The sequence below is a fragment of the Mastigoproctus giganteus genome, chromosome 9 (genome assembly GCF_048544385.1).
Source record: "Mastigoproctus giganteus isolate SK-2022 chromosome 9, ASM4854438v1, whole genome shotgun sequence".
NCBI classification, from domain to species: Eukaryota; Metazoa; Arthropoda; class Arachnida; order Uropygi; family Thelyphonidae; genus Mastigoproctus; species Mastigoproctus giganteus.
In genome coordinates this window covers 27217179-27239411 of record NC_143583.1, presented here as the reverse complement: position 1 = coordinate 27239411, position 22233 = coordinate 27217179, and the positions used below count along the sequence as shown (strand labels likewise).

At 36.2% G+C, this 22233-nt stretch overlaps 1 protein-coding gene across 1 annotated transcript in view; it reads right to left on the bottom strand.

Moving 5' to 3' along the window:
* Nucleotides 1-1384: 1384 nt before the first annotated feature.
* PTPMT1 (protein tyrosine phosphatase, mitochondrial 1) overlaps nt 1385-22233 on the bottom strand; it is a 31828-nt gene continuing 10979 nt past the window's right edge. The window contains exons 3-4 of the mRNA XM_090381313.1: nt 19634-19825; nt 1385-1548 (exon numbers count right to left, since the gene is read on the bottom strand). Coding sequence (XP_090237439.1) covers nt 1426-1548; nt 19634-19825 — 315 coding nt within the window. The 3' untranslated portion in view covers nt 1385-1425. The remainder of the gene's footprint in view (nt 1549-19633; nt 19826-22233) is intronic.

Below are 22233 nucleotides of genomic sequence, written 5' to 3'. Positions count from 1 at the left end.
AAGAAGGATGTAGAGCTGCTGGAACGAGTACAGAGAAGGGCAACAAGGTTAGTGAACGGAACGAAGGGTTGCTCTTATGAAGAAAGGCTTAAGTTTTGCAAATTACAGTGTCTGGAGACTAGGCACCGGCGAGGTGATCTGATAGAGATGTACAAAGCCTTGAATGGTTTGAGCATGCTCAATGCTGATGGGATACTGCCTCTTGCTCAGAATAATCACCTGAGAGGGCATAAATTCAAATTGAGGAAAGACAGATATAGGATAGATGTGCAGAAATTTGCCTTTAGCCAGCGGGTAGTTGGTTGGTGGAACAGACTTCCATCCCTTGTTGTGGAAGTTGATAGCCTAAATAAATTTAAGGCTCAGCTGGACAGGTATTTTGAACGAACGGAATGGTTAAGTGGAAGGGGGTTTTTTTTTTTTTTTTTTTTGGCTGATACTGCATAAGCTTGCTTTTTTGCATCATATGCCTCTACTAATGCTAATAGTGTAATATGAGGGCAGGAGTGTCTATTTCTATCCTAATTACCTTCCTGTTAGTTAAACATCCAGACAATGACTTAACTATATTACACAATATGTACATAAAAATATATATACTTATTAAGTCTATCTATGTAGCCAGTCAGAAGATATGCTACATAGATATGAAATATGCACTTCTTCATAGGTTCATATATATCATGAAGCTTTATGCTATTTATTAATTAATTAGCTTAGTTTATTTTAAAAAAAAGCTTGTTTTTATCATAAGGAACATTGATATATTGGTTTATGACAGAATTATTTTGTTTTAAACTCTTACAAAAACTCAGTCAATACAATACAATATATATATATATTTTTTTGTTCAATTGACTATATCATAATTAAGCTAACTACATTTTTAGGCACGTTATGAAGTGTTTCATTTTATGCCAATTAAGCACACAATTCCTAGTGATACCATTAACTAGGAAATTCTATTAGCTATAAAATTATACATCAAAACCTCTGTTGGTCCATTTTTCTACATATGTAGAAAACAAGTTTTATTAAAGATAAAAATACATTTTTAAAAATCTAAAACTGGATATATTTAGTACTATTTTATCATAAAATTTATTTATAGGAGTCATATATATATAAGTTTATATAGACATAGTATTATTTAAGTACAGCACCTAGATATAAAATATAAGATCCCCTATTTACAGACATTCATTTAAGATTGTCATCAATGTGATAAAATACAAAAGAATGAGTACCAAAACACACATGAACGGAGGTAATCAAAATGAAAAAAAAAAAACAAAAAAAAAATAACTTCTCACTTAGTCAAGAGTGAATTATATTCTATTTGATATGTAAATTATTCACATTTCAATGTTTCTTTGAACTGCTATTTAGTTTTTGAAATTTTAAAGGGCACCAGTTATAATATATTTATCTTATGACATTATTCCTGTAGTAAGTTTCTAATGCCTCCCATTGCTTAACGCCCAACAGAATGTGGGGCCTAAGGCAACGTATGGTGTCTACTGCTTGTGAAGGAGTCCAACCATGTTGCTGTAAACAGAACGAAACATTTAAATAAACATATTATTTAATTAACAGGATTTCACTTTATAATACATATTAAAATAACGAAAAAAAAAAAAATCAAACTTCTATATAGTTTTGATTATGTGCAAATTACTAATGCTCAGTTCCATTTTACAAATCAACTGGTTAATAATTTCATAAATTATAAACTATCATTCTGTTCGATGGACTAATGTTATTAGTGAAGTCCCACAGGGTTCGGTGTTGGGCCCACTGTCAGGCTTACGTCAAAGTTTACAGATGATAAAAGGTCGGCAGGGTTGTTAATGAGAGTAATGGTAGTATGCTACTGCAACAGGATCTAGAAAATTTGGGCAAATGGGCTGAGAAGTGGCAGCTGAAGTTTAACATTGACAAATGCAAAGTACTGCATATGGGTAGAACTAATCCCAGAGGAACATACCAACCATGTGGTATTACACTTAGGATGGTAGAAAATGAAAAAGACCTGGGAGTAATTGTGCAGTCAGATATGAAGTTTTCTGAGCAATGCAGACAGGCGGCAAGAACAGGTCATGGAGTTTTGTCAATGATATACAGGAATTTTGCTAGCAGAGAAAAGGAGGTGTTTATCCCTTTGTATAAGGCAATGGTCAGGCCACATCTTGAGTACTGCATACAGGTCCAGAGGCCTCATTTTAGGAAGGATGTAGATTTGCTTGACCGTGTACAGAGAAGGGCAACAAGATTGGTGAGGGGAATGAAGGGATCCTCTTACCAAGAGAGGCTTAAGTTCTGCAAATTGCAGTGGCTGGAAACTAGGCATCTGTGAGGTGATCTGATTGAGGTGTATAAGGCCTTGAATGAGTTGAGCACTCTGAATTCTGATGGGATTCTTCCACTCACTCAGATTACAAACATAAGGGGAGATAAATTCAAATTGAGGAAAGACAGCTGTAGAATAAATGTGCTTTAGCCAGCAGGTGGTTAATTGCTGGAACAAACTTCCATCTGTCGTTGTGGAAGTTGACAGCTTAAATAAATTCAAGGGGGAACTGGACAAACTTTTAGAGGGAATGGATGTGTGAATTTTTTTTTTTTTGGCTGATGCTACATAAGTTCATATCTTGCTTTCTTGCATCACATGCCACTATTACTATATAAAATAAATTGATATTAATGTAAGAATTTAAAAATTTAATCTTTATACACAGCTGATGATACAAAGTGGGCAGGGTGACTAATTACATTACCATGGTGTGCTTCTTCAATAAAATATATAACAATGATTTCGATGGGCTGAGAAGTGTTAGTCAAGGGATAACACTAAAAAATGCAAATTTGCTGAACTGAGTTATTTGTTGTTTGTTATTTGGTTTTTAGGAGCATTAGCAACTAAGGCCATATTGCTCCGGGATATGCGGTGGTCATTCCCCGACCTTTCCACATCCTCCATATTTGGTGGTGACAGGCTCGAACCCCGGTCTAATCAAGAAGCGTGTGCTACGCACTGCTGCTCCTTCCAACCTGGCTACGGAGGCGCCGCTAAACTGAGTAGCAGTAATCATACAGTAACTTACTGTACCTCTTGAGCAGCACTAAACTCAAGAGAACTTATAAAGCAAAGGACTTGGGAGTAATTATACATTCTAATTTGAGGTTCTCTGAATGGTGTGGACAGCCTGCTAATGCAGCTTATGGCATTCTGTCAGTGATCATTCCATTATATAAAGCGATAATTCCATTATATAAAACAATGTTTGACCACATGTTGAATAATGCATGTGACCTTGGAAATGGACTTATCGGTTAGAAAAGGTAAAACAAGATGCTACATCATGGCAGCAATGCCAACAATCAACAGAATAGAACCATCAAAATTTAGTCAAAATATTTGGCAATGAACTTGTAAAGTGACTCAAGTCGCATCAAAACTTCATATTATTCTAACTCAGTCAAGTCTGATAAAAGTCTTAAATTGTCACACAATTTAAGGCTAGTATAGTGCATTTGTCAACTATACTAGATAGTGAAACACGTAGCACTGTATTAGAAATCTGTTACCTTAGTATAGAATTATCAATTAATCAGTAAAATTTATTAATCTTATTAAATTTCATTGTCAATTAAATTGTACTTTTTTAACTAAATACATATAATTACCTAGATTTTACAAATGTAACATTATAAATTAATACATATCACTTGACAGGAGACACGAAAGTCATAATGTAATTCTGAGATAATACTCGATACTGAAATATATATACAGGTAACCCTCATATAACACAGTTATTAGGTTCCTGTAAAATGTAGTGTTGTGTGAAACAGTGTTATACGGGACTAAGAAAAAGTACAAAAAGGGGGGTTACGTTCCAAAAGCTAACAAAAATACACTATTTCATTAACAAAATGTTAACAAAACTAACAAAAAATACAACATTCTAGATTTCGTGTCTTCAGCTCTCTTTAAAAAAAATCAGTAATCTGGGTTGTTTGCTTTTGCTTGATGAATTTGCTTTGTGAATTTCATCATATGGAACTAGGCATTTTTGGAGCTCCCTTCATTCAAGAATCTGCATTCAAAAAATAAGATTCTAATTGCCGGGCTAACTTTTTGCCTTCCCGTATGCTTTTTAATGTAAAATTTGGAAGTTTAGAATTTTCATCTGCGCTATCATCCTCTGAATTGATTTGGTTTTACCTCCGATGCCATTACCACCAAATCTGCTTTTGTTAGCCTCTTTTTCTATCAGTAATTCTTGAACATCTTCAGTAATCACATCTTTTTTAAAATTTTTTTAGGTGCATCAGTGACTAAGGCCAAGTTACTCTGTGTATATTGTCTATAAATTGTGTGCATGTGTCCTGAAGTCGATTTTCTGTTTTGCTGGACGAAAAACCCGAAGTTTCTGGGAGAAAAAAAACCATGCTACCCTCGCCTGAACCCAACTAACTCAGCCAGGAATAAGATCCATAAAAATTCCTCCCATCATTGATGGGATTCGAACTCAGGTCTTTTCCAACCAGTGTGGGGGAGGAGGCGATTCTATCAACTGTGTTACCTACGGGGGCTTCGGTAGTCATATCATCAAAATCTTACCCCCCCCCAACTAATATAGCAAAGTTCTACTGTTGCACCGATTCTTTTATTTTCTGCCACTTCGACCATATTTCCTGAATGAACCGACTCTGGCCATACATTTTCTCACACACATTTAACGTTGATGGTTTTACTTCTTTCGGTGATAAAGCAATGATTCTGATACAGTTCACAATTGAGAAATGTTTACATGCCTCCATTACTTCAATTAGATTTGGAATCATTTTTTTTCCGAAATCCATTGTAACAATTTTCTGATGTAATGAGTTAAAGGTGGATATAATGCCTTGATCTAATGGCTGAATGAAAGAAGTTGTATTAACCGAGTATAACTGTGGCGGTAGGAACATAACTTCAATGTTTGGATGATGTAAATCTTTTGGAATGGCCTGGTATGCTATCCAATAATAATAAAACTTTTAAATCTAGATTTTTCATAAGTTCAATAGCACAGAACATAATATGGGGATTTCCCAACAAAATAAAATACAGGGATTTCATTTTTTAACTTTTTTTGAAAATTTTCTGTTGAAAAATTATATCCAACATAATAGCAGGGTTTTCATCACACGAAAGCTCAAAAATACTCTGTTATGTGAGGTTTACCGAAATTCTCTAACCATGTTAGAGCAAAACTGTGTTATATAAGTATTGTGCAAGGATTGCCACAATTTATTAATTGTGTTAGAGCAAAACCGTGTTGAAGAAGTACCATGTTATATGGAGGCTGCCTGTATGTATATATATAGTGTTATAACTGCATCGGGATATAAGTTTAGGGTTATATTTTTGTATTGAAACTGAATCGAAATCATGACTCAGACCAGAGCAGCAAAGCAAATGGATCAAGGTAATGGGAGTACTGTGGTTCAGGTGAGAACTGAGGGGGGGGGTTGTCCTCTGAATCACAGCCTATTGAAATGTACTGCTTGTTTGATGTTTGTGGAGCAATCTGAAATGGGACATGGTATTGCCAAGGAGAATGTCTTTGTGTGTGCGTGATGTAAGAAGTGTGAGGAAATCAGGTGCCAACTCATTATGGGCCTATATGAGAGCTTGAAGGACAGGGTGGATGCCCTCAAAGGATTTAAATTGAGGGGCCCACCAAGCTCTAAGCTGCCAACATCAATGCCAGAGCTTGCACTTTAACATCATGCAACACAGCAGCAACCCCCCCCCCAAGGCAGAATGCACCGGTTCCAAAGGAACTAGTTGTTGTCGGTGACTCTACTGTCACGGAAACAGGGATAGGTGGAACAGGACTAGGGTATGTCTGTCAGGGGCAAAGGTTGATGACGTTGTAGAGCAGATATCATCTTTTAAGGGCACAAAAGGTGATATTGTTGTACACGTTGGCACTAATGATATTAAGAGTAGAAGACTGGTGGAATTACTTAACAAGTAGGTCAATGTTGAAAAAAAGCCACGAGTTAGGGTTGAATTTTAAAGTGATTGCAATTCTGCTCAGACACGAGAGGAGGGAGCATATGACGAGAGCCTTGTCGATCAATTCACTCCTGGAGAGACAGCGCAAGGTGCATGGGGTAGAATTTTTTTCAGCCTGGTCTGTGCTTGTTAACAGGAGAGCCTGCTTCTACAGGGAAGGGATACACTTAAATAGAAAGGGTGCAAGAATATTTGCTGATGCTATTGAGGCAGTGTTAGGTAGGTCAGAAAACTGCAAGCTTGGGGTATAAATGGACTAATAGATTAACAGTAGACTCTGACAGAGGTGAAAGCAATTCTTGCACTGCTTCTATTGGAATGAGCAGCAGCCTGGAAAACAAGGTGCAGAGGATTCCAGAGGCTGCTGGGAGTCATTGCAGAACACGTGTGTGTGTGTGTGTGTGTGTGTGTGTGTGTGTGTGTGTGTGTGTGTGTGTGTGTGTGTGTGTGTGTGTGTGTGTGTGTGTGGTTATTAGTGCATTAGCTGCTATGGCTATAGTAATGGAACATGTAAATACATGGACTGTGTTAGGGTGACTAAGAATAGGAAGAGGTGCATATATACTTGCGTGTACACCAATGATAGGAGTTTAGAACATAAATTCAATGTGTTGGTCAAAACATCAAAGGCAGATATTGTTGGGATATCAGAGACATGGTGTCACACAGATATAAGGAATGCAGAAATGGAATTTGGAGAGTACAATGTGTACAGGAAGGATAGACAGGATAGGAAGGGAGGAGGAGTTTTGCTATTAGTTAAGAAACACATAAAATCCAAGGAAATACAGCCAGTCGACATGGCTGGATAGTGCTGTTGTTATGTTGTTGTTATTTGGTTTTTAGGAGCATTAGCAACTAAGGCCATATTGCTCCGGGATATGCGGTGGTCATTCCCTGAATGACCTTTCCGCATCCTCCGTATTTGGTGGTGACGGGCTCGAACCCCGGTCTAATCAAGAAGCGTATGCTACGCACTGCTGCTCCTTCCCACCTGGCTACGGAGGCGCCTCTGGATAGTGCAGTAAGCCTAATGAATAAAGAGCAGTAATCAATAGACCCTGCTCTTTGTGGACTACTGTTATTAGTGAAGTCTCCCAGGGTTCAGTGTTGGGTCCATTGCTGTTTTCTATATTTATTAATAATATTGATGATCGTATATCAGGCTTAATGTCCAAGTTTGCAGGCAATACGAAGGTCGGCAGGGTTGTTAATGATACTAATGACTCTGCTGGAACAGGATCTGGAAAAGTTGAGCTGAGAGGTGGCAACTGAAGTTTAACATTAACAAATGTAAAGTACTGCATCCGGGAAGCAGTAACCCCAGAGTAACCTCATGGTGTCTTTTGTCAAAACAGGAATTTTGCAAACAGGGATAAGGAGGTGATTATCCCCTTGCATAAGGCAATGGTCAGGCCACGCTTTGAGTACTGGAACGAGTACAGAGAAGGGAAACAAGATTAGTGAATGGAACAAAGGGTTGCTCTTATGAAGAAAGGCATAAGTTTTGCAAATTACAGTGTCTGGAGACTAGACACCTGCGAGATGATCTGATTGATGTGTATAAAGCCTAGAATGGTTTAAGCATGCTCAATGCTGATGGGATTCTTCCTCTTGCTCAGAATAATCACCTGAGAGGGCATAAATTCAAATTGAGGAAAGACAGTTGTAGGATAGATATGCGGAAGTTTGCCTTTAGCCAGTTACTGAAACAAACTTCCATCTGTTGTTGTAGAAGATGATAGCTTAAATAGATTCAAGGCAGCACTAGACAAACATTTGGAGCGAGTTTTTTTATGGGTGAAATGAGAAGGTTTTTTTTTTTTTTTTTTGGCTGATGCTATATAAGCTTTCTTTCTTGTATTATGTGCCTTTACTAATGTCAGTGCTAATGTATTCAAAGCCAGCTTGCCCATATGAAGGAGGAAAAATCAAAGTTACCAAAAAAAAAAAAGTTTGAAATTCCAAACTCCCACTAACAACAGTAATAGTTCACTGTACATAAAAAAAAATTGCTTTCATAATTTAAATCATCCAAAGGTGAAATAACAATTTAGAGAGCTGGAAGAGAATTACTACCCACTTCATTATTTTAGAAGCAAGCAGTCTTTAAAGAAATAATCAGCATACTTATTACTGAGACAAATTATGGTCTGTGATTAATTAATCTGTCTAGACTAGCTGTCTAGACAAATTAATCAATCTGTCTATAACTAAGTTTCATGAACTATTCTAAAGCTTCACTTTAACGAGATTTTTTCTTTTAATTCAATTTGTGAAGTAACCCTGAAGTTTCAATGGTATGTTTTAACTAGTAAAACAAGTAATGACTTATAAATAAACAACAAATGTAAGTTACATATCTTAATATTTATAACATAATAGCAATGAAATACATGCACGATAAATTACCAATAAAAGAGGCTATAACTTTTAATTCAAAAATATATTTAAAAAAAAAAAAAAAAAAACTATTTTAATAATTCTTTACTTTCAGCATCCAAATATGACATCATGGTGGAAGGTGAGAGAGAAATGAAGTCAGGTCATATTCTCTCTCTCTCTCTCTCTCTCTCTCTCTCTCTCTCTCTCTCTCATATATATATATATATATATATATATATATATATATATAATTTTTTTTTTTTTTTTTTAATGAAACCCGCCAAATGCAAAAGTTATCAGAACCTATAGTACTATGCACAGGGTGAAGGTTGAGAACAAGAAAGAAGACACTTTTTCCAACAACAGACTTGAATTTCTGTAAACAGTATTTTCAGGAAATGTGTGGGAAGAGAGGTAGTTCCAGAAAACTGAAGTTGAAGAGATAAATGAAGAAGAAAAGTTGGTTTGACTGGTTTGGAAGAGAGAGGGGAAAATTATAGAAGCCAATTCAGAAGAACAGTGCACATGAAAGTAGTAGTAGTAGTAGTAGTAGTGGCATGTGATGCAAGAAAGCAAATGTATGAGCTTATGCTGCATCAGCCAAAAAAAAAAAAACCCACCCTCTGTCTTCTAACACTCAACCATCCTTTTATCCATTGTAGCAACTTACCCTTAATACCATTCTGCTCCAATTTGTACAATAGTCTTCCATGCGCAACAGTGTCAAAAGCTTTCCTGAAATCCAAATATATGATATCAAAATTATTTTTTGCATCCAGTTCCTTTGTAACCACATCATAATATCCTATCAAATTTGTCAGACAAGACTTTCCCTTAACAAACCCATGCTGTGTCTGAATTATTGCTGCAGTCTTGTCTAGATGATCCTGCAATGCATCTTTAACCAGTGACTCCATTATTTTACCCGGAACAGAAGTTAAACTAACTGGTCTGTAATTACTCGTATCACCCTTCGATCCCCCTTTGTGAATTGGGGATACATTTGCACATTTCCAGTCTGTGGGTACCTCCCCTGAGTCCAAGGATGTTCTCATAAATATGGCTAAGGGTTTGCTTGGTTGCTTTGCCGCCTCCTTTAATATAACTGGATAATCCCATCCACCTAAGGGGGCATAAATTCAAATTAAGAAAAGACAGATGTAGATTAGATGTGCGGAAATTTGCCTTTAGCCAGCAGGTGGTTAATTGCTGGAACAAACTTCCATCTGTCGTTGTGGAAGTTGATATGTTGAATAAATTTAAGGAGGAAATGGACAGGCATTTGGAGGGAATGGTGTGATTTTTTTTTTTTTTTGGCTGATGCAGCATAAGCTCATACACTTGCTTTCTTGCATCAAATGCCACTGCTACTACTACTACCCCAGGTGCTTTTCTTATGTTTAACTTCAACAATTTCTCCTCCACTTTGTTCTCAGTTAATACAAAATCATTAAGCACCCTGCTAAAATTTGATAACCTTCTTCCATTTTCAAACCTTAATAACTCCTCATGTATGAATGTAGATGCAAAATACTCATTCAGTTTGTTTGCTATCTGAGCAGGATCATCAACAGTCGAACCATCGATATCAAGTGGACCAATCAGATTCATCCCCTTCCTTTTAGAGTTTATATAAGTAAAGAAATCCTTGCTGTTTTTCTTAGCATCTTTTGCCAAAGATTTCTCGTAATCTGCCTTCGCTTGCCTAACCTCCTTTGTGACCTGATTACAGACTAGTTTATATCTGCCATAGGCTTCTGAGTCGCTTGATAATTTATATGCATCCCATGCATTTTTCTTCTCTGTCACGAGTCTCATTAGTTCATTTGATAACCATTTAGGCCTAAACCCTGAACAATATTTCTTAATAGGTATGAAACTTTTAGTAGCATCCATGATTAATTCCTTGAATGCTTCCCACTTAGAATTTACTGTTGATAACATTGTCAGTTGATCCCACTGTACAGAATTTAAAAACTGTCTGAGACCACTCAAAGTATCTACAGAAAAGGCAGGCAGCAGAAATAAAACATCTATGAGAAAGAGGGTGGAGTGACTTTGTAAGAGATGGGTCATTAATTAACCTAACTGCACCCTTATGAATGAGTCTAGAAGCCTGAGAGGGGTTATGGGGGCATTGCCCCAGAAGTTTCAACAATATTCCATGGTAGGGCAGATTTGATACTTGTACAGAGCGAGTTAAGAGTTTTGCAAAAGAGGGATGCGAACATGCCTCTTTTGCACACGGTTTAGACAGGAAAAAAACAAAGATACACTTGGAAAAGACCAGGGGATGTTGACAGGTACAAAATTGACTATATTTTAGTAAACAAAAGGTAGAATGCTGTGAAGAATTTGCATAGCTATCCAGGTGCTGATGCAGACGCTGACCACAATTTGGTAGCAAAGAAAATGAAGATTTCACTCAAGAGAATAAGGGGTTCAAGAAAAAGAAGGAAATGGAATTTGAATGTACTGAAGACTGCACTAGCTGGAATTTCAGAGAGGCAATTGACAGGGAGATTGTAGAGGGAGAGGAAATAGAAGAAGATGGAGAAGAGATGGGAAAGGTTTAAAAACATTGTAGTAGGAGTAGCAGAAAGCAAATAGATAGATCAGAATAGATAGATCAGAATCGAATAAATAGATAGATACAATAGATCAGAAAAGGATAAGGAAACCATGGATCATAGAAGAAATTATAGATAAAATGGAGAAGAGGAGAAAATGGAAGCACCAAAGTTCAGAAGAGACAAGGATTAAATATAGGAGTTTAAATAATGAACTTAGAAGGGCAACAGATGAAGCGAGAGAAAAATGGTGGAAAGAACACAGTGCAGAGAACTAGAAGAAATGGCAAGAAGAGGAAGAAGTGATCTAATGTATGAAAAAGTAGAGAGCTTAACAAACAAGAAGAATAAGACTAGTGGAAAGAAAAGACAAGAACGGAAAAATTCTATATGACAAAGAACACATAAGGAGAAGATGGAAGGAATATACAGAAGAGCTATATGATAAAACAAATAAACCAAAAGTCTGGCCTGTGACAGCATAAAATGAAGAAGCAACCTTAGGACTGAAATTATTAAGAGAAGAATATGAAAATGCAGTGGCCTTGTTAAAAAGAGTGAAGGCAGCTGGACTGGATGATATACCAGCAGAAATTATAAAAGGACTTCGAGAAGAGGCAAAGAAAGAATTGTTCAGGATTTACAGGAAAAATCTATTAATGTGGAAGCTGGCCCAAAGACTTTCTAAAATTCATAATTACCCATTAGAAAAGAAGAATGCAACAAATTATACCAGCTATAGGACAATCAGTTTAATTTCTCATTCCTCAAAAATATTACTAAAAATTCTCTCAGAACACAGAGCAAAAATGAAGGAGTGTGAATTCATAGAAGAAGATCAGTTCGGGTTCGGAGAAGGATGTGGGACCAGAGAGACAATAGGAATATTAAGGACACTAGCAGAAAGAAGCATGGAAATAGGAAAAGGTAATCTGTTTAGGAAATAGGTAATCTGTTTTGTTGATCTCAAAAAGGCTTTTGACAGAGTGAATTGGGTTAAGCTGATGGAAGTACTGGAAAAGGTTGGCATAGATAAAAGAGATATAAAACTAATTTGAGAACTTTACATGGGACAGACAGCTGTGGTTCAGACTGAGGGAGAGGATTCAGAAGTAGACATTGGTAGGGGTGTAAGGCAAGGATGTTCCATGTCCCCTTTCCTATTTAATATATATGTAGAAGCATTGTTGAAAGAGCACAAAGAAGAGCAGAAAGGAGATGTAAAAGTAGGAGGGGAGAAGATAAAGACAATAAGATTTGCAGATGACCAGGTTTTGATTGCTAATAATGAGGAGGAATTACAGAGCTCCTTGGATACCTTGAACAGCAAAGTAAAGAAGTGCAATATAAAGATTAACAGCAAGAAAACCAAGATAATGTTAATTTCAAATTGGACAGAAAGAAGAATCAATGTAACATCAGATGGAATAAGATTAGAACAGGTGGACAAATATAGATACTTGGGAAGCATAATGACAGAAAATGGGAAAAGCCTGGAGGAAATATAAACAAGAATTGCAATGGGCAAAGAGGTATTTAGTAATAGAAAAGAACTATTGAGAAGAAGTTTCAAGAAAGAATTAAGAAAGCAAATAGTGAAAACATTAATATGGACTGTTGTACTTTATGGCTCTGAGACACGGACACTGGGAGGAGAGGAGATTAGACCGCTAGAAGCTTTCAAGATGTGGGTGTGAAGGAAAGGGTGAAATGGGTGGAGAGTGGGTAATGAAGAAGTTTTGAGGGAAATAGGAGAAGAGAGAACGCTAGTGAAAAAACTAAGAAGAAGACAAAAGAACTTTATAGGACATGATTCGAGAAGAGAAGGCATGCTGAGGAAAGTGACAGAGGGGAAGATGTGTGGGAAGAGAGCTGTTGGGAAAAAGAGAATTGGAATGATGGATTGGATGGGAAGAATAAATTATGCAGGAATTAAAAGGAAAGCACAAGATACAGAAAAATGGCATCAATGGAGCCCCAAACCTGACTGTGGGCAGAGAACTTGAAGAAGAAAAAGAATACAGAGTGAGTAACTGTTTAGAAAAAAAGTAATGCAGAGTGCAAAAGAGAAAACCCAGTTTTCTAGATGTAGAGGAAACAATATTTTTGATGTGCTTATGCACAAGAGAAATTGAAAGTCAGGGTAATCCCTAATAGAGATATGAAATCTAGTCTAGAATCTGGGTATCATTGAAGATAAGCACAGGAGCAGAAGAATCCTTTTTTGCAAGATATAAGACAACACTGAATTTTATAAGGATTGAAATTAACTAAGTTAAATTTGCCCAACTGAAGAATTAACTGGAGATCAGCATTTAAGGAATTGGTAGTTGATATTTGAGAAGTGCAGGGCAAGGTTTCTCAAACTGGAAGGTGGAATGCAATGTTCTATCATCAGCAAAACTATGGATAGGATTTCCAGTCAGTCAATAAAAGAAGGTCATTAATATACAAGAGGAAAATAGTAGAAGAAAAGACTGAATCTTGGGAAACACTAGCGTTAGTAAATAAGTTAGAAGACTAAGAGCCATCTATCATCACCTACAATGAGCAATCAGAGAGAAAACTGGATACCCAATTGCAAAAAAACAGTTGGCAATCCATAATATGGAAGCTTATTTAGAAGACCTTTATGCCAAACATGATCAAAAGCTTTTCCACTGAATTTGTCATAGATGGGTAGGTAACATAAGCCAGTATACCACTTGTGGATCAACACTGATGAAATATACATTGTGCTGCCACTTTATTAGGTACACCCCTGCTCTGCACACAAATGATTTGTCCCACAACGTTGCAAGTCACATGACCACAGTTGTGGATAAATGCTGCAGAACAACCTTTCTAGTATCAGTTAAGCATACAAACCATAGCAAGAATGGCGAAAAGGAGTAATCTAACGGACTTCGAACGTGGCATGGTAGTAGGTGCAAGACGTGCTGGACAAAGCATCTCTGAAACGGCAGTTCTCCTGAACTTTTCGTGAACCACAGTTTCAAGGATGTATCAAGAATGGTGCAACGAACAGAAAATATCCTTCAACAGCACTCCTGTGGAAGAAAATCGCTTGTTGATGAGAGAGGTCAGAGGAGGATGGCTAGAATTGTACAAGCAAACAGACGGGCCACAATGTCGCACATCGCGCACCTTTGTTATCAATGAAGAACAAGAGAGCACACCTCCTATGGGCACAACAACACCAGCACTGGAGTATCGAGGATTGGAAAACAGTTGCTTGGTCTGACGAGTCGAAGTTCCTGGTGCATCATGTTGATGGAAGGCTCAGAATTTGGAGAAAACAACATGAATCCATGGACCCGTCATGTCTAATGACTACTGTGCAAGGTGGTGGGGGCAGTGTTATGGTGTGGGCAATGTTTTCTTGGCACACATTGGGTCCATTGATACCCACAGATTCACATCTGAATGCCAAACCGTACCTAAACGTCATTGCTGACCAAGTGCATCTGTTCATGTTGACAGTTTATTCTCAGTCAGATGGTTACTTCCAGCAGGATAATGCGCTGGTGCACAAAGCCCGAATCACTATGGAATGGTTCCAGGAACATGACAATGACTTTTCTTTGCCACAGTGGAAAGGACTGTTTGCTGCAGGCCTACACCTCTGTTGAATCTCAAGGAACTGCGTGACACACTGATGTCTGCATGGTACTCCATTCCTGCATGTTTTCAGTATCTTGTTCAACCCATGCCTAGACGAATTCAGGCTGTTTTTAGGGCTAAAGGAGGCTCATCACGCTACTAGGTAGGTGTACCTAATAAAGTAGCAGCACAGTGTATATTGGCAATCACTGACTAGATAGTTTAGGAGTTGGCAGTTAATGGATTTCTCCGTTACTTTATAAACAATAAAAGTAAGTGCAATGAGACAATAAATGAATGGGAGGGATTTGCGACTGACCTTTTTAGAAAATGGCCAGATATGAGCAAATTTCCAAACAGAAGGAAAAACACCAATGGAATAAGAAAGCGTAAAAAAGCAACAGAGCACAGAACAGGAGTAAGCTCAGGAACACAGGTTTTGAGAACAAGTGGTGAAATACCATTATGACATGGTGCTTTAGCATCAAGATTGTTCAAAATTCTTCTGACATCCTTTTGATGGAAGACCACGGGGAAGGGTATAAGTTGGTTTATCAAAATCAATACAAGAGTCAAGAAAAGTAGGATGCTAGCAGGTCAAGGTCAGCTTTATCTTTAGCTGAGGTGCAATAGAACCATCAAGTTTTAACAGAGGTGGGAATATAGATGGGCAAAAGTTGTGGCCAATAGCTTTGAGAGACCAGAATGCTCAACTACCACGCGGACAAGAAGCAAGTTTTCTACTCTTAGCCTGTTCAAAATCTAGTTTGAATTAATTAATAAATTCTTTACAACTTTAGTGTAGACAGAAAACAAACCTGGATTTGGATACATGCCAATTGTGATATGCAACATTCTTACCTTGAACAGCCTTAGCACATTAATTAATAAAACTAAGTTTACTATTATATTAAAACCACTCTTATACTACATGAAAATTGATAATATATAGTTTATTAAGCTATTTGAATACACAACTATACTTTAAGGTGACATTTCAGGTACTTTACCGATACCCATCATCAGAACAAGCTGTTGGGGAAACAGAAAATAGAAAAGGTTGCAAATTTGAATATTTTAGAATATTACAGCCAATAATACAATTTAACTATAATTTGCAAATTATGGTTCTAAAGTATTAAATTTTAAGTTTTGAATTGCCATTACAATACAAAACAGGAAATCAAGGTAATTACAAAGAGACTAAATTCTTATATGCTGACAGACTCTTCTTGCCGATGCTTCCAGAAACCTGATATGCATGTGTGCAAGAGGCACTGCCAGCAGTTATTTTACAGGAGAGGGATTAACTCCATTAGCCAATTGGATAGTGCCAAGTAATCTGATGTATGCAGATCAGGTTTCTGGAAGCAGTTAAGATATCTGAAACATCCTCTTGATGTATAGTAATGTAAACAATGTTTATTTATTTATTTATTTTTTTTATATAGGCAAACAGCCTAATAAACTATATTCACATGTATAAGAGTGGTTTTAATATAATAGTAACCTTAATGGAAAACAACCACGTATCATCCTTCGCTAACTATATTGGGAAACTAAAGTTTAGATAAAGGATGAGATTTTAAGGTAGAGTTTGGAATAAAGGATTTCATCCTTACATGAATAATTTCACTGACACAATCTGAGTAAACATTGACATCAGAAGATTTAAAATAGTAATCCAACAAAGGAAAAGAATAGAAATCTTGCAGATCATTCGATCTCACATTCTTATGCCAAATAACAGGAGGCTGAAAATGGCCAGAAGAAACAAGGTTCCACGAGAGAAAAGACAATCACCAAGTTGTAATCTGAGGTGCCTAGAGGACCACTTGCCACAACTGTGTAATTTGAAGGGTTGTTTGTGAGAAAAATATTGTGTGCAGCTGGGATTGTCTGGTATTCTGGTTGGTAAATGAACAGTCTGTGCTAGGTAATTAATTACTGCAAAAGCTTCAGCATCTTGATAAACTGGCTCCATGTCAGTAGAAAACTGAAGCCAGCTGGAGTTGTGTACATTAAAACTTCCAAGGAAAATTACCTTGCCATTAGGAAGGTGATAGAGAAAGTAAAGTTTCAAAGAAAGAAAACCAAAGAGTTTCAGAGTGGACATATGCACACCTTTGAAGTGAAACAAATTGTGTAGTGAATAATTATGACAACTGAGATGAGCAGTAGTTGAAGCAATGGATAATTGGGATTCTGTCACAAAAAGCAATTGGGGCTTGACAGACTGTAAGTGAAAATAGACATCACCAAGATTGGAACTGAATCACATATATTTGTGAAACAAACCAAGTACATTGAACTACAAATATCTGTGAAATGATTGAGCAAATGTTTGGGAGGTTTAGATCTTTTCGAAAGTAAGTTTGTTAGATTAATTTGGCTATTCATGAAGCATTCATGTCTCATACATTATACCTACAAGAAAGCTGTTCAAAATGTGGTAATTTTTAATCAGAATGCAAAAGATACTAGTATAGTATACAAGTGAGTGCAGAAATACAGACACCATGAATACTTCACAACCAATGCATATATGTCAGAGAGCACCTCCAGTACTGATACAGCAACGTGTAAATACTCATGTCAAAGGGAGAGCACAGACAGAGGGCATTGACACAGTTCAAGTACTGTACAATTATGTGTGCAGTAACCTTAAGAGTTAGACAGTTTTCTTCATTATTTTGGACAGAATGAAAAAATGCAATGGGATCATAACTGGAGAGACTGGGTGGATGCAAGTAAATATCCATGTAGAAGGAAAAACGCCAGTGAAATAAGAAAGTGTAAAAAGGCAAGAAAACAGTAGCAAACTCAGGGGCACAAGTTTTGAGAACAAATGGAGAAATCCCATCAGGACTTGGAGCTTTGTTAACATCAAGTCCTGATAGCATTTTGAAGACCCCAGAAGGAGAAATAATTTTACAGAATTCTTCTATCATTCTACTCTAAGGAACTGCAGGAGACACTTGGAATATTTCTGGTATTGTAAGTGGTGATTTCCAAAGATCATCAATAAAAGAGTTGGAAGAAAAGTAAATGCTAATAAGTCAGCTTTATCTTTAGCTGAGGATCCAATGGAAACACATTAGTGGTAACAGAGGTAGAAGTATAGAGGGATGCAAGGAGTTGTGTTCAGAGATGTCAGAAACCAGAAGGTCTGACTACGATTTGCACAAGATGCAAGTTTTCTACTCCTAGCCTGTTCAAATTCAAGTTTTGACTGATTAAAAATTGTTTTAAAAACTGCTACAAGCTTTAGTGTAAGCAGAGTAAGAAGTTGGACATTTAGATACAAGCCCTTGCAATATGCTACATTATCTTAGCACATTTATCAGAAAACTAAGGCATGTATAGAGAATGAGATTTTAGAGTGGAATGTCTATGACCTGTCATGATGTCTATCATGACCTCAAAAAGCATGTGATAGTACGGATGGGGGATGCTTTTCTCTGGAGACTAAACATGATTTTTATCACTTCAAGCCTCTAATAAACCAAGTTATGGTATTGCACTATACAATAAGAGTTATCTACCACCTTCTGACCATCAGGCAAGTGGAAAAGTTTACTGTTCCTCTGTGTAACGTGGATGCCATGACTTGACCCCTACTTTTGCTGGTTCACACTTGGGTGGTCACCTCCAGTTTACAAGATGTAGTGTCTCTGACCTTTCACGCAGGGCATACCAAGTTTATTAAACATTCCACCATTATGAAAGTGCAAGCAAATGATTTGGTTGTTGCAAAATTGCCTTAGCAAAAATTGGGCCCACCTGACTTGTGAAGACTGAACATCAGTGTTCAGACTCCCAGATAGCAGCCCTAACATCATACCTGAAAGATTTGACAAGCCTCGGAGCCTTGCTGCTGCAATTTACAGAACTCAGTTCCTTCTTGTAAAATGCCCTTTTGTGCCTCCAACTAACCTTCTTGCACTCCTAACTAATTTTTTCTATACCCATTCCAAGAGATGAACATTTACCTAAAGTGACACTTCCAAACATGTACACAGTATAATCATTACCTTATACAACAGGATAATCTTAGTGAGTTTATAATTTATCAAAAAAAAAAAAAAAAAAAAAAAGACTAAAACTAATGTAATCCAATAAAGTATAACACGATAGTAAACTGATAAATTAAATCTCACAAAATAATGCTGAGTTACACTGCAAAATATCCCAAATGCATTAATGAAAATAAACAAAATATGTACAGAGAAGGGCAACAAGATTAGTGAATGGAACAAAGGGTTGCTCTTACGAAGAAAGGCTTAAGTTCTGCAAATTACAGTGCCTGGTGACTAGGCACCAGCGAGGTGATCTGATAGAAGTGTATAAAGCCTTGAATGGTTTGAGCATGCTCAATGCTGATGGGATTCTTCCTCTTGCTCAGAATAATCACCTGAGAGGGCATAAATTCAAATTGAGGAAAGACAGATGTAGGATAGAAAACCCCACAGGATTAAGTCAATCTGAACTGGAAAGGGCAGAAGACATATTTGGTCTTTCTTCTCACTTTTGACTCAATTAAATTAGCTGAGGTTAAATTTAATTGAGTCACTTTTGACTCAATTAAATCCGGCAAAGGTTGCTTGACAAAAATAAGATTTTCCTCCAGGTGATTAAAATTCCAATGCTGCATATTTGCACAAGGAAGAAGTGAATGTGTTAAGAAAATTCAGAAACTTAATCTAGAAATAGTAACTGACTAAAGCTAACATAAATGAATAAAGCACATCACAGCAGTAAACAGTTAAATTAAGATAAATAAATTATGAAATTTTATCAACACAGCTGAAGTGTTATTTTGTATTAGATACTTCATTGTATATACTTTTTTCAGTTGTGCTGCATTCATTTTCATATTTAAAAAATTTATAAATCATAGATAATGTTATTTTGTTATTTATTAACTTACTAATTAAAACAGTTCCAATAATGAAGCAAATGTTATGAAGCATAAAATAAACTATGATAAACTTAGACTCACACTCATTAAATAGCATCCTACAAGTGTAGCACTTCTTGTTCTCCCAGCTTTGCAGTGTACATATACACTATTACCTGTATTTACAAATTCCTTAATAAATTGAACACCTCTTGCAAGTTTTTCCTGACTTGGTGCTTGAAATATATCTGTTGTACTGAGCTGAAGAAATCTAACACCTTTGTCAGCCCATTCCTGCATAAAAAATATATAACAACTTAATTTTTTTTATTATTACATGTGATAATAGTTATAATTAAAAATAGCAAGGACTTAAAATGCTGAAAATTATAATAGCAGATTTTATCTTAAAAAATGGCAAACTGAAGAATTATACTTTAAAACATTTTCAAACTGTCAAGTAAAGTTCAGTTGTGTTAATCCTACCTTCTTGGGTTTTAAATTAAAAAAAAAAAAAAAAGTTTACTCGTTTAACCTTTACCCACTCCCACAGAAAAAAAAATAGTTTGTTGAAATTAAAGTGTTCAAACACTGCTCTACATGGAAAATTACTAATTAGCTAAAATTTAAGCAAGCGACTTATAGAAGCATACAAATTTTTGGAATTAATTTCAAAAAATAAAAAAAAAGCTGAAAAACAAAATAGAATAATTTGTCATATGCTTCCTATTCCCTATACACTCTCCATTATATCTGTACAGTGCAGGGTCAGAGTGCTTCTGGAATATCTAATACAGATACTCCAGAAGTGCTGGAACAGTAGTTTCTAATGTGTTTGATTAAACGAGACAGCGATTCTTCCATGGTTGTGGCTGACATTTTTATTTGGGCTATGTTGTATAGCTCGAGTCTCTTTAAAATATTGTCTACCATTATATGTTCTATGTGACATATTATGAGTCTCTGAATTGAAATTTGGCTTTCATTAATGCTGCAGAAGCCAAGTTGCTTCCTCCCATGTCTTAATCTAAAGGAATCACCTGCATGTTATTTGATATGGGGGCCCACTTTCTAATATGAATGCATTACATAGTGCTTGGTGCCACACTGACAGATCAAATCGATACATTTTGTCCCAAATCTCCTTTAAATTTATAAATTTAAAAAATTTATAAATCATAGATAATGTTATTTTGTTATTTATTAACTTACTAATTAAAACAGTTCCAATAATGAAGCAAATGTTATGAAGCATAAAATAAACTATGATAAACTTAGACTCGCACTCATTAAATAGCATCTGGAATATCTAATACAGATACTCCAGAAGTGCTGGAACCTGAGTGGTTGGAGGGGATCCATAGCGATCAGTATTTATTTTAATTTGCTGATTCAATTTCTGTCTCTTCATTTTGATTAAAGCCCTTAAAAAATGCATAAACACCTATCTCCCCAAATTTTCTTAAAATTTCTTGGAACCCCAAGAATAACTTGCATGTTGCTGTGCCTCTTCAAATCTCATCCACTCTTCAATCTATACAGGCTCTTCTTCAGCTTTCAAAATATTACCATATTAAAGGATTTATCATATATCTTTCCTTGAAAATGAGATTTTTCAATTTTGCACTCAGGATAAAGCTGCAATTAGACATGCTCATACTGGAATCTCACAAGTATGCCTCTTTTTTTTTTCAACAAAAACCTTAGATCAATATCTTGTTACCAAAAAGAGTATTACTACACTAGTATGTTCATTCCTCCCTGAGATCTACCTTTTACACATGAATCATGGTCTCGTGGTGAATTTGACATTTATCTGTGGGATCCTCAAACTAAGTATTTTAAATTCAAAGAAAATACAATGCATCATTTTTTATCTAGCAATAATTGTATTACTCTCATCCAGCATAACATTTCTAAGTGTCTTTCTGGATTTAATCCTCCTTTCAATTTTATACTGAAGGCTTGATCAAAAATTATCAAAAATATTCTGGCTGCTGAAACCTGATTCTAATGTAGGTAAAGTTAAGTCAATATTATCTTGAAGTACATCAATATCTAAACCTTCTCTGCGGCCCTTTATGCATCTCAAATTTGATTTACTATAACTTTTCATTTCACTTGCCACAACAACTGAAATGTGGATTCTTAAACTGCCACGGAAGAATTCCAAATACCTACACAGAGAATCATAGATAATCCACTATTGCATCAATCTGCTTTTGCAGTATTTAAACTCTTAGCTTTTCAAGTTTCACCATATTGACATTGGCAGTTCATGGGCTGGGAGGTGCACAGATTGCTTACAAAAGAACCCCCCCCTCTTGTTTAATTTCATCAGATACTAATGATGTTTGACAGATTCTCACTAAACTATGGCATTAAAAACTTATTAATTGATTTCCAATTTACTTGCTAGTAAATTCCCTTTGCTCATATACTTTTCAAATAATTTCTAGTTTGTCTCATACAACTAGTATTTTACATCTTGATACCTGTGTCTAAGTGATATAATTATCTGCCTAGAACCTAACCTGTTTTACTTTATTATTATTTGTAAATACCCACTTTTTGTGTGTGGGGGGGGGGTCTAAATTTCCTTTCCTTTCCTCTTAACTAAAAGAGTACTTTCTTTTCTCTCAAGTCATTAGTAGTGGAAAACGGTGCAAGAAAGCAAGGATCGGCCAAAAAAAAACCCACAA